The sequence below is a fragment of the Sceloporus undulatus genome, chromosome 5, assembly GCF_019175285.1.
Source record: "Sceloporus undulatus isolate JIND9_A2432 ecotype Alabama chromosome 5, SceUnd_v1.1, whole genome shotgun sequence".
Lineage (NCBI taxonomy): Eukaryota > Metazoa > Chordata > Lepidosauria > Squamata > Phrynosomatidae > Sceloporus > Sceloporus undulatus.
Genome location: NC_056526.1, coordinates 97939341 through 97951911, shown reverse-complemented (window position 1 = coordinate 97951911; position 12571 = coordinate 97939341). Strand labels below are relative to the sequence as shown.

Below are 12571 nucleotides of genomic sequence, written 5' to 3'. Positions count from 1 at the left end.
CCACATAAGTATGTAGAGGACTGCAGCCTTCATTTTAATAACAGAAGTTTTCCATCAGTACTATTCAAGAACACTTTGAGATGTAAAACTGTTCTTCCTAGCTACTAGAGTCAGTGGTATTCCAGTCTGAGGAGTCACCTGGTGTGGGGACAGGGTTTTGGAGGGGTTCTTCTTCCCAGTCCAGCACCGCTTTACTTGCAAGTAAAATGTTTCTGGGCAAGGAGGTGGGGGTACACTGGGCCCTATTTCTCCTAGCCTGGCACAATTTTTCTCATGAATGGCACTGGGCAGGGAGGTGCAGTGTTGCTGGGCCCTCTTCCTTCCTACACTCAACCAGATGTCACCCATCTTCTGGGATGTCACCCAGTGCCATCTGTACCTCCACACACCCCTAGTGATGACACTGACTGGGGTACTTAATAGTATGAACATAATAAAGTTGAAATATTTCTGGTTGAATTCATCTTTTGTCTTTAGAATTGAGTAAAATAAATCATTACTACAACTAAAATATGGGGTTATCACAATAAAATAAATGCAAATGTGACTGATTAGAGATGACTTGTAAGTAAACATTCTTATTTCTCTTCTGTTATTCCTAGGGTGACCATGATGACCGGCCTTCCAAGCAGCATAGGATGTCAAGCCCTAGTTCCACTAGCTCACTTGGCTATGGTCGCAACACCCCATCTTGCCATTCTCCACAGAATTACAGCCGACCAGGTAATTGACAAGGAAGCTCATTTATTCTTTTGGTTTTGGTTTTCACCTTGGTCATGTAAAACAGAAAGCATTCTTTTTTTAGATTTCTACATGAAAGAAATAATTAGTTATAGGGTCATTCTAGAATTTATTACACATTTCATATAGGATGTGAAATAGGAAGGAATTCAGAACATACAATGAAATTTATGGGGTGTGTTACCTGATACTGTTTTAGTAAAACTGATATCCTTCATATGTAAGACCCACATAAGAAGTGAGATTCCTGGGGGCAGGGAGGGGAATTAAGCAACCCTTCTTCTTGGCATCAGCTATTGCCAATAAACAGCCTACATTTTCATGCTCTTTGTCCAGAAAGTTAATATAGTTGAATGCACCTGGATGCATTGACCTATTTCATGTGTTTTTATTGTTGTGGTTTTTAAAACATTTTGTTAGTCACATGGGTTACTTACTTTTTAAAGGAAAAGCAGAAATATTTGAAATATTTCTGCATGAATATTTTTCTTTTGCCTTTTATTTATGTACTGTGTGTATGTATGTGTGCCTGTGTACACGCGCACACATAGTATGCTCCTTTGGAATTCTACATGTAGATCTATTGAAGGGAAAAGTCCCTTATAAATAGATCTATGTTTATATGAGACCCAAGCATGTTACATTTTCCCCTCTCCCTGCCTATGAGAAATCCTGAGTTTTATGTAAATGTTCATCCTCTGAGAACAGGATAGGGTCTGCAGGAATAAGTCTTCAAGTGTGCATTATTTTTAGCTGGTTACTGAGTTATTGAGGAAAAAACTTCTTTAGGAAATAAAATGTATTTTGATTTTTTGTTTTGAGAATGAATCAGTAAGGTATATATAATAGAATTATAGAATTGGAAGTGATATTGAGGGCTGTCTGATGCTCTACCATACAAGAATACATAGCTAAAACACTCCTAGGAGATGACCCTCCAACATCTGTTTTAAGACCTTTACTTAAGGAGAGTCCACCATATTCCGAGGCAGTTTATTTCACTCTCAAACAACTTTTATCTCCAGGAGGTTCTTTGTGCTATTTAGGTGGAATCTCGTTTCTTTGAGTCTTAAACTCTTCTTTACCTGAGAGGCAAAAAAAATGCATTTATGCTCCTCTGTGGCAATTGCATTTTTAAAAACCTGGTGTAGGGAAGAGGGGCTACTGGGAGAGTGGCAACGGCAGCGGCAGCCAAAAGGACATGCTTCTCTGGTCCCCAGCTTTTTCCCTGGGAGGAAGCCTCGGCCAAGAGTGGCCAGCAGGGATATGTGCTTGCACCTTCTGTCTTGAAAGGAGAAGGGGGACAATCGAGTGTCACCCCTCTTTTGGGTGTCACCTGGTGTGGTCTGCATCCCCCCGCCATTGTCCAGCTTGCAAAATTATTATAAACAGATTTTAGATAGAGGGTATTTAGATGCATACATGTCATCTTCAAAAAGGCTGCACCCATTTTGATTTTGGTGCAATTTAAGGTGTGTTTTGCACATTATCTTCACCATTACCCAGACCATTTTGCCTATCTTTCTATCCTGGCCTTCTGCACATATTAAAAAAAGATTGAAGTAGTGAAAGAAACTAGTAACACAGTGGCTTTTCATTTCATGGCAGAATAAAATATTTGGCTGGTGGCTGAATTTGGCCTGGACGAATACAGATTGTGCAGACCTGTAACACAGTACTCAAGGCTGAGGCAATGTAAAAACACCCAGACCCCACACAAATGTCTGAGTGAAAATTTACTTGCAGCAAGAAAGGTGGGAAGGAACTGAACTAAGCTTAACCAAGTGGTAAAATAAAGCAAATTATCATTATCTTTGCTGTTTTTCCTCTGCTTGCTTGGCCTCAGGGATAATCAGCTCGTGCTTAGAGAGACCAGGATTCCCTCTTGTCTCAGGTTCAGCTTGAAATGAATTGGACTCCATTCCAAGTGGAGCTGCTTCCTCCACTGTTGTGAGGAGCAGGGCTTTTCTGGCTATAGGCTGCAAAGTAAAAGCTGCTGTTCCTCATCTTGTTTCTGTGCAAACTAGTGCAAACAAACCTTGGAATTATGAGCAGAACAATTTTCTTAGAAGAAGAAATTTCTTTGCTGTGAGTATTTTGTAGCTTTTAGTGAGTAACTGAGGAGGCGTTTATTTTCACTTAATTTTCTGTTGCCCCCTAGCTGGTACTCAGACTCTTGGTACCAGTAGCTGCATCTCCCTGCCCCAACACACAAGCCTTACATCTACATTCAGACATCATTACATCCCTTTCTTCAAAGGTAAGGTCCAGGAATGCCATTTGTGATGTGGTAACTGTAGACATCTCCAAGTGTGATTTTTGGATGTTGTGTGTGCATGTCCCTCTCTAATTAATAATTTTCCCCCTCTAATTTTTGTGCGTGATTTCTTGATATACATTACAGAGTTTTGCTTCAATGGGTTTTAAATTATATACTGAAAGCTAAACAGTTTAAAGTTTTAAAATGGCACAGTATTACAGTCTGCCCTTTCTTTATGTGAGGGATCCATTCCGGACTTCCCCATGTAAAGCGAATTCTGCCTATGCTCAAGCCCCATTTAAATAAATCGGGCTTGTGCACATGGTGGTGCGGTGGCGTGGCAGCGCACATGCAGAACTGGCACGCACTCCCTATGGGACACACCGCCCCTTCTCCAAGCACGGCTTCCAGCATATGCTGAAAGCCGCGTAAAGCGTGCCTGCGTATGACACGGGCGCACTGTATTTCAAACACACGGTTATATTTTGGGAAGCAGGGTATAAAGCCTGCGATATAATAAAGAGTGAGTTATTGTTGTAGTGTGCCTTCAAGTCACTTCTGACTTATGGTGACCCTAAAGCAAACCTATCACAGGGTTTTCTTGGCAACATTTTTTTCAGAAGGGATTTGCTCTTGATTCCTCTGAGCTTGAGAGAGTGTGATTTGCCTAAGATCATCCAGTGGTTTCCATGGCCAAGGGGGGATTTGAACTCTGGTCTCCCAGTGCCCTAGTCCAACACTCAAACTACGCTGGGCCCTTGCCTTACGTAGGGGATCCATTCTGGAGCCCCCATGTAAGGGGAAATCCACGTACACTTGCGTCCCATTAGGAACAATGGGGTGTGAGGGCGGGTGCCATTGTTTTTCTCTCCGCATGGCTTCCGCTAATGCTGGAAGCCATGTATAGTGCAGCATGTGACACTGGTGCACTGTACTACACCACAGTATCATAAAGAGTGATAGTGGATTCCATTTTTTTAGAATTTTGATTTGCTGTTTTTATATCCTCAGTGAAAAAAAGTGCTCCAGCTCTCAGGAATCCTTACAGAGAAAACAGAAAAACAGCCATGGGATTCTTTGCAGTTCAGGATACATTTTGGATAGTTCATTTGTGTCCAGAACTTATATACATAAAAATGTGAATTTTGTTTAGAAAACCAATTTTTTTTACATAAGAATCAGTGTATTATGTGTAAAAAAACAAACAAACTCCAAACCCACATCACTGTTTCCTGCACATAAAATGAAAAACCATGTGGCATTCTGAAATATTAGTAGCTACCGAGGACTGCAGATTTAAAAAATGCAAAAATTGTTCATTCTTTCATGTGAGTACAAAATGAAGATTTAAGTCCATAGTCAGAACAAACCAAGTCCTGCCAAATAGTCAGGAAAATCAAGTGCAGGAGATCCAAACCCAAAGGCTGGTAACAGTCAGACTCCACCAAAGTAAAATATGACAGGCATCCAAGAATTTGGAGAATGTGGAAGACATGGATGGCATTACTGTAGTTTCTGCACCCTAGATTGATGCTTCTAAACAGGAGTTGCTAGTGTCTCACCAAATCTGTCAGCAGTAGCCTTCAAAATGAGGTATCATTCACATCTATAAAGTCCTCTGCTGTAGCTAAGCAAGTTTAGCATTACAGTTCTTTCTTGCCTTTTGTTATGCTGGTGTTTCTGGAGGCTCCTAATCTTTGAAGGCTAGGCTTCAGATGTCCTTTTTGGAAGCCCAGACTCCTCCATGATTCCTGATTCTGCCAGTTCCTGTGGGGGACTGTTGGCTGGGGGTTCTGGAAGAATGTTATAGGTGCAGGGAACAAAGCAAACTAACTTCTCTCAACCAGTTCTAACTAGATTTCCAAGAAAAATACAGCACTCACAAAGGAGAAGAAGTTGCTATTGCCATCTAAGCATGTTTGTTAAGGAGATTGGTCCTGCATGCCATAAGGTTTTCTAAATGAGCCCCCTTTCCTCGATGTTTGTGTGATTCTCAAAGTGGTCCGCCAAAAGCTACTTGAGAAATTGCAGAGGTCTTTAGAAAACCACAATGTTCATGACTTACATTGTCTGTATGGGTAAAATGTAAAGGCACAAAGAAAAATGTCAAATTTACAAAACTACAGACTCTTTCACATGGAGAAAAGTGATAGGAGCATAGCAGGAGGCTCCTGTCACTATTGCACAATTGCTTGAAGATTATCAGATGGCATCACGCGATATCGCCATAATCGTGGCAATATCCCCCGAATAAAGAGTAATCTTAGCTCTGCTTTTCATTCATGGGAAAATCCCACTAACTGCCATAAAAAAGTGATGGCATCAAAAGGAAGATCAAAAGGGGGGGGGGCTACAACATCCAGCTTTATTTAATGTAGAGGCACCAATGTGGAAACCTGTCATTGACCATAACCATATGGTGGCTAGAGCTACCATATAAATCCTAGTCCATATGCAGTGATTTAAAAACAATAGAAAGGCACAAAATTAGGAAGCTTCTTTTTCATCTGTTTATTGAATTGGGGAAAATATCTGCAGAGTACAGATGAAATTCACAAAAGGTCAATTTTCCTACATTGCTGCCTCACTTACAGGGAAGTAAGTATTCTAGGAGTAGGCAGGTCCAAAGGTGAAAGGTGACTTGTTAATTCTGTTTAATAGGTAATTCAGATATGGGAGCTGAATGAGATGCATCAGTTTTAAAAATCAGTTACCTACATTTCAGCCAATTTTCTTGTTCACCTCTACTAAGGCAGCAGTACACACAGAAAGGTCATAATTGTATCAGTGTCTTTTAAAACAAGCTGAAACCAGCTGTTCAGTAGAGAATGGGGAAAAGGAGCCAAGGTTAATCCAGCCCTTCATTAAGCTGTGATCCATTATCCACCCTTTCTTGGGAAACAAATTGGCAAAATGTTGGGTTTGAACAGAAGAGCACTGTATCACACTGGGCATTTTTCTTTTTCTATCCAAAAAAGGGGAAGAGCCTTGATGGCGGCTGAATGGGAGGGAGGAGCAGAAGGCCTCTGGACATGTGACTTGCCATACATTGCCCTTCTAGTCAATTGCTCCAGATTGTTTTTATCTTGTTTTGTTATTGGTTGCAAAATGCAGGGAAAACCTAAAAATTTCATTTTTATACACAGTCATTTTGGTGTCACTCTCTCTGATAGTGTCAGCTGGTGCACCCCTCCCCACCCCTCATGATGCCACTGGTGAGGAAGGGTTGCTTTTTTTAATGGGTTCACTAGGTCTGTATATCCCAGAAGTCAGTGTGGATACAGACACCATTTGTGGTCAGAAATTCATACATGGCACCTAGCAGAACCAAAAAAACCCTAGTTTGTGCATACATTTGGAAAAAAAGTAGTTTGTGACTATGTGCATACATTTGAAAAAGGTACAAAAATACAGCATAATTTTCTAAAATTCGTACAAAATATGTTTTGGTAAGAGGATGCCAAACATCCAAAATTGGATGCAGAGAAAAAACACATAAAATATTAATTCATCTGCGCTGTGCACGGAAAATGCACAGACCTGAGGGAACATGAGCTTGTTGGTGAAAAAACAAGAATCATAGCCAGATCAGACTTGACACACCTTTACATCCCTCATCATACCCATTGTTCTCTCATTGTATTCATGCTAAAGTGATTCTTCCAAATTAGCATTAGTTGTACAGTAGTGGAGTCTCTTTTGAGCTTCTGGTTGCTTACTAACACCCTGTATTATTTTACTAGCTCTTCCCTTCCACCAATTGAATTTCTTTTTTGCTTGCTCATTTGCGTTATAATGCCATAAAGAGTACAATTAAGAACTGATTCCCACCATGGCCACCTGTTAGGTCAAGACACAGTACATTTGTGCATAAGCTGCAGCACATTCTACATATCTTGGCTATGGCATTATAAACCCATGACTTGATAATCCAACACTTGTATAAAATTTGACAGAGAGTCAAAATAAGGCAATAACATCAACAAGGCCTTATTTACCTGAAAATATTCCCAAGGAAGTCTAGCCTGAAATAGGCTAAATGTGATGTCATGAAACTTTTTGTGAGCTGGCTTTTTCCTGTTAAAAATGATGGTTGCAGCAATCTCTGATTTAGTGAGAAGATTACAGTTTTATAAACAAGCAGTTCTTGGCATGTTATCACTTGATTACATTCAGGACTATTTAGACTTAATTCTATTCCATAAAAAGGAGTTAAAGTAGATTTAATAGCACATAATCTAGACGCCTTTCAAATCCCAACCATGTTAAAATAGAAAAGAATTCTTGGTAAAACCAGGAATAAAACAATAACAAAATGTCGACAATATGTTTTTTTAAAAAAAATGCAAACACTATTAATAAATAGATGTCATAATGAAAAACTAATAATAAAATTTATTTTAAAACTCTTCATTAAGAATATTGAACAAGAATGAATGCAAGGCAACCACAGATGGTAAATACTCCATCCCTGATTGTATGATCACCTAATTATTGAATATTTTAAATAAATAATAGGAATGCTGTAATTCAGTATTAGTATTTTATAGATTGTCTCTTTGTATTTGTATTGTATTATTTTAATGATGTAATCCTGCTTCGATCCTTGGGAGAGGCAGGAAATATAAATATAAATATTATTATTATTATTATTATTATTATTATTATTATTAGCTAAGTAAATATTTAAGAGCAGGTGGAAAACCTATGTGAAATGATCCTCTGGAGCATTGAAAACCTTATAAAATGTTACACCACTCATAAAATATGATAAATAAATGTTGAATAAGATGGATAAGGCCCAGAGATTAGGAGTAAAGGGGATAAAGAGCTCATGCAAGAAATTCAGGTTTAATATTGGTAACTGTATAATTTTTGTACTGTTCTCAGGGCTTTACATTCTTAATTCAGTGACTGTTTAATCTATCTGAATTCTATTCTAAAAAGTCTCTTAGTCTTGCCTTGTGCATGCTTTCTCTACTGCAGTTTCAGCTAATGTGTCACTAATGTTTTGCAACCTTGTGCTTCAGCTCTCAGCATTTGTGCTGGAGTAAAGATATTGTGAGTGTATTTTCAATAATTTCTAAATTGTTTTAATCAGACTGGTCCCTTCCTTTTTTGTTCCCTGTCCATTCAATAGTCCATGTCCATTCCTCAAAGTCTGATTCATCAAAAGTGCTATGGTTCTACTTTAAGTGCCATGATGACAACCTATGGAATCCTGGAGTTTGTAGTTTGGTGAGTCAGTAAAGTTCTTTGGCAAGAGGATTCTAAACACCCTACTCTAAACTTCAAAACTCAGACTTCCATAGGATGTGACCATGACACTTAGAGTGGAATATAGTATTATAATTCTGTAGTGTGAAAGGGCCCTTAGCCATGGCTAAAATTCATTGTTTGTGTGGCATGGGGTACCCTGGGGTACTCAAAATTCATTTTGGGGACTGTACCCCAAAGACTATGGGTGCCCTATAAAAAGTGAGTGAATGAAGCGTGATGATTCCACACTCAACATTTAGTATGGAAGAACCCTAGGAAACAGAAAAGAAAAGGAGCTAAAAAGCTCAGACACTTATGTTTTTATTAATCAAATGATCTTGTTAAATGAAGAGCTCCAATGCATGCCAGGAGCAGCCTTCCACAAGGTTTTTTTTTTTTTAAATCAAGGCAAAATCTCTGTCTACTAGTTTTTTTCCTTCTTCACAATAAAGGGCCACAATTAATGAGGGCCTATGTAGGAACAGCTACTGATTCTGTGCTGCTTATCTATTCTGTGTACCTCATTTCAATGAGCCTACAGAAGAGATTGGGCACTTCCAATCTACAGGGTTTATCACTGAATTTGTGAGAACTTCAGAGAAGTCCGTTGCCTCTCTCCAAGGGCTCCTGAGTGAGCCACATCCCTGAAGAGCCCTGCTTGAAGCCACAGCTCAATCTGCTTCCCTCTTTCCCCAACTGGGGAAGGTAAGGCGTCTGGGCTGAGAGGACTTCACCTGCTGTTTCCCCTGCCCAATGAGAGTGAGTGAAGGGCAGGCAAAGCCAGCTGCATCCATATGAGGTGCATGTGCACACCTTTTTGCACCTGTAATTTGGCCTGGACAAACATGTTGGAAGGGTGACTTTCAGCCATGTTGCTGAGTCAGCTTTGCCTGCAATCCCCAAGTGGAAATAGCAAAACCCACTATGCATGTGTGTACGCATGCATGCATGTGTAAATGTGTGTATGTAGATCTTGGAATGGTGGGGCTGATTCTCCAGGGCTTCTGTTTAATTACAACCTGCTCAGAAAAGCTTCAACTGAGTCAAGATCACCACATTCTTTTACCAGCTCTTTCCAGGCCACAGTGGACAGAACATTGAATGCTTGATTGCAATTAATTTATCTAGATTTTTTCTTCTTCTTAATAACAGCTCTTCCTGTGTCTGTGTGTGAGAGAGAGGGTGAAATCAAGGCATATGGGGAAGTTCTAAAAACAACTGCCACAATCCATTGAAAACTCACCTCCTTAAAGCTGCTTAGCCCAAAAGCTGCTTAACCCCCTCCTAGCCTTCTAATCCTCCCGGCTACTATTTAACCAAGACAAACTTGACATTTTAAATGCAGTCATACATTTAACATCAGATGGACCTTGGCCGTATGGTCCAATTGGATCAACTGAGACAGCCAGTCAAGACACACCTGTACAATTCCATTGTGCTTCCAGGCCCTTGCACAGCCCTTCAATTGTTGTTGAATTTCAACTTATTCAGTTTAGGCTGTGCTGACTAGGGCTGCTGAAAGCTGCATTTCAGCAATATTTGGAGGGGATCACACAGTTCACATTTTGGACTGGCCCTGGCCAGCTGTTGCCTACACTGGGCTAGGCTGACAAATACGATCAGGCAGCTTTATATGTCCATATGAACTGATTGGCTGAGAATCCTCTGCACTGTATATGATATTCCAGATGAATGTGTTTTAGGAGAGGACGTAGCTCAGATAAATGCTATGAGAACAAACTTTTTGTGATACAATACATACTATATAATGTAGGTGAAAGGAAGAAAACTTACTTCTGTACAGGGTTAGGATCTCAGCGGTATTGTACAATCAAGAGGCCAGAATGCTGAAAAATAACATGGGGTTTCATAACTAGTTCCACAAAAACCTGTTGGATTAACAAGTTTTTTGGGGGGAAAAACCCTTTTTATGCTTGAGTTTCTCTACTTCGCTTTCCATTTTTTCTTTTATGTGCCTTTCCCCCCTTTTTTTGCTCTTCTCCTTGGAGGCAGTGAAAGTGGTCGGAGCACTCCAAGCTTATCCATGTACTCAGACAGCAAGTCTTCACCATCTCTCTATCAGCAAGCACCTAGACATTTTCATGTTCCAGGTAGGCATCCATTGCTTAGCTTTTATCCTTATTTGCTGCTATCTGGGTTATTTTACAGATGTATCCATGTAATTAATATATATAATATTTACAAAAAATTATATAATATATAAAAATAATGTTAACAGTATTAATAATAAGAAACTTGGTTATTTGTATGTCTGTCTATCTATCTACCTATCTATTTATATTTGGTTTCAGATATACAGATCTTAACTTCTTTTATCAAGAACTAATCTTACATCATCATTTTTTAAAGAGACAAATGATGTGGGAGATCTGTGACAAGTTTTCACAGCATATTCTTTTTATTTACAATCAGATGAGACCCAACGCTATAGTATTGAAGCTGGGGCAGAGGAACTTTTCCAATCATGCATTTTCCTCAATTTGAATAACACATGTGTTGGCAGCTGAGGATTAAGGAAAAGAAGGCATTCATATGTCTCAGCCCATTTTCTCCCTGCCACATCTAATAGCTTCCAGGGAGAGGGTGAATCTGGGGACATGGCATGAGGAAAGGATTAACAGCACTTGAAAAAGTGACTTTTTTGGACTACATATCAATTCTCAGCTAGCATGACCAGTCTGATCTTTTCCCTCTTCATCTGACCCAAGGGGTCTCATCCAAATCATGCTGCAATACCTTCTGAATGTTGGCAGTTGTAATCACAGCACTCCCTCATCATTTTTGACCCTAAGATTTATACTAATGTAACATTTTGTGAGAAAGAACGTGAAGAAAGATATAATCAGAGAGCCTCTAAGTAAGGTCTAGTTTGACCCATTAGAAATGACTGAAAATGCCATCAGCTCTACACCCAGTTGTTTAAATTGCATTTTATCAGAGAAGAAAATATAGTTGAATTGAATCTCTGGTAAACTACTTTGTGTTTACTGAAAAAAGACAGGGCTGAAACAGATGGCCATAAAGGGGCAGCTCTATGCCACCCCTTTGAGTGCCAGATCAGGACCATGGCAACTGTGCACTGTGGCCCCAATCTGGCATTTTTCCAGCCCAAAAAGGAGCAGTAACATGCCACTCCTTTTTGGGCTGGAAAAGAGGCACGCTTTTCGCCACTGCCTCAGCTTTTTTATGGCATGCAGCATCTGGTCGCTGTGCCTCAAGAATGCCTAAATGCTGCCTACTGTCTGGTCGGGTGGGTGGCATGATGCCGGATTGGGGACAGAGTCAGGGCATGCAGTGTACAGTTGCCACGCCGCCAGGAAGCAGGCTTAAATTGCTGGTCTGTTCAGCCTTCTAGTAAAGTTGATACTGACATTGGCCTAGAACCAAGTATTTTGCTTTGCAGTGTGAACTTTTGTTCACAGAAGGAGAGTTATAAGCAAGGAAAGGTCCTTCAGTTTCCCCATAAATGGAAGCTGCTTCTGTTTAACTAAGCAGAACACAGGGATGTGGAGTCAGTGACTTAAGATACAGAAGTGAGTGGTGGGCTTTGAGGGTGTTCAAACTAATAATAATTTTTCTCATGTTTGCTTACTGTTTGGCTTTCTCTTCTTCTTCTTCTTAGACACTGGAGTTAAAGATAACATCTATAGGAAACCCCCTATCTACAGACAGCATGGTACAGTCTGCTTTTCTCTGCTGTAGTGTGCTCTAGCCAGGCCCTTTCCGCTCCTTATGCATGATAACTCTGAATGTGTGCTGACATTTTGTTCACATTTGGTTATAGTACAATTCTAATTGTATGGAATTGTGTCTGGACAGACAGAAGTTTTGTTTGTTCTTGAAAGAAATTAGTACATGACTTCAAAAGTCTGTCTTTGTTCCTCCTTCACTTCCTAAATTCTTTTTTTTTTTTTTTCCTTTTCAAAATCCTTAAGTGGTACATATTTGGTATGACTAGCTTGGATTATAGGGTTGTTTCCCTCTCTTCTTTTTCTATAGACAACAAATTGGTTGTGTACTCTAAAGTCTTGTTTGCTGCAGGTTATAAGTTAACACATATATTCCCTGTTACTGAATGCAATTATAACCTTTGCCTGGGGAACTCTTCCTAATGTTTTAATGGGCATGAAAATGCAATAAATAATGTGGGTTTAGGGTTGCTGTTGACAAAATGAAGGATTAAAAGTATTGGGGGAAAACACAGAAAGATAAAAACAAAGTGAAAGGTGTACTTTCAGGCCTGATGCTTTCAATAGTAATGTGAGGTCAAAGGCTTTCATGGCCGGCACC

General features: G+C 39.7%; 1 protein-coding gene across 3 annotated transcripts in view; it reads left to right on the top strand.

Annotated features, from left to right (window-relative positions):
* ABLIM2 (actin binding LIM protein family member 2) overlaps nt 1-12571 on the top strand; it is a 77885-nt gene that overhangs the window by 40965 nt on the left and 24349 nt on the right. The window contains exons 11-14 of one of the 3 annotated variants that reach the window (XM_042468851.1): nt 603-723; nt 2903-3001; nt 10270-10371; nt 11904-11957. In XM_042468851.1, coding sequence (XP_042324785.1) covers nt 603-723; nt 2903-3001; nt 10270-10371; nt 11904-11957 — 376 coding nt within the window. The remainder of the gene's footprint in view (nt 1-602; nt 724-2902; nt 3002-10269; nt 10372-11903; nt 11958-12571) is intronic. The other 2 variants (XM_042468852.1, XM_042468853.1) reach the window with 2 other exon arrangements.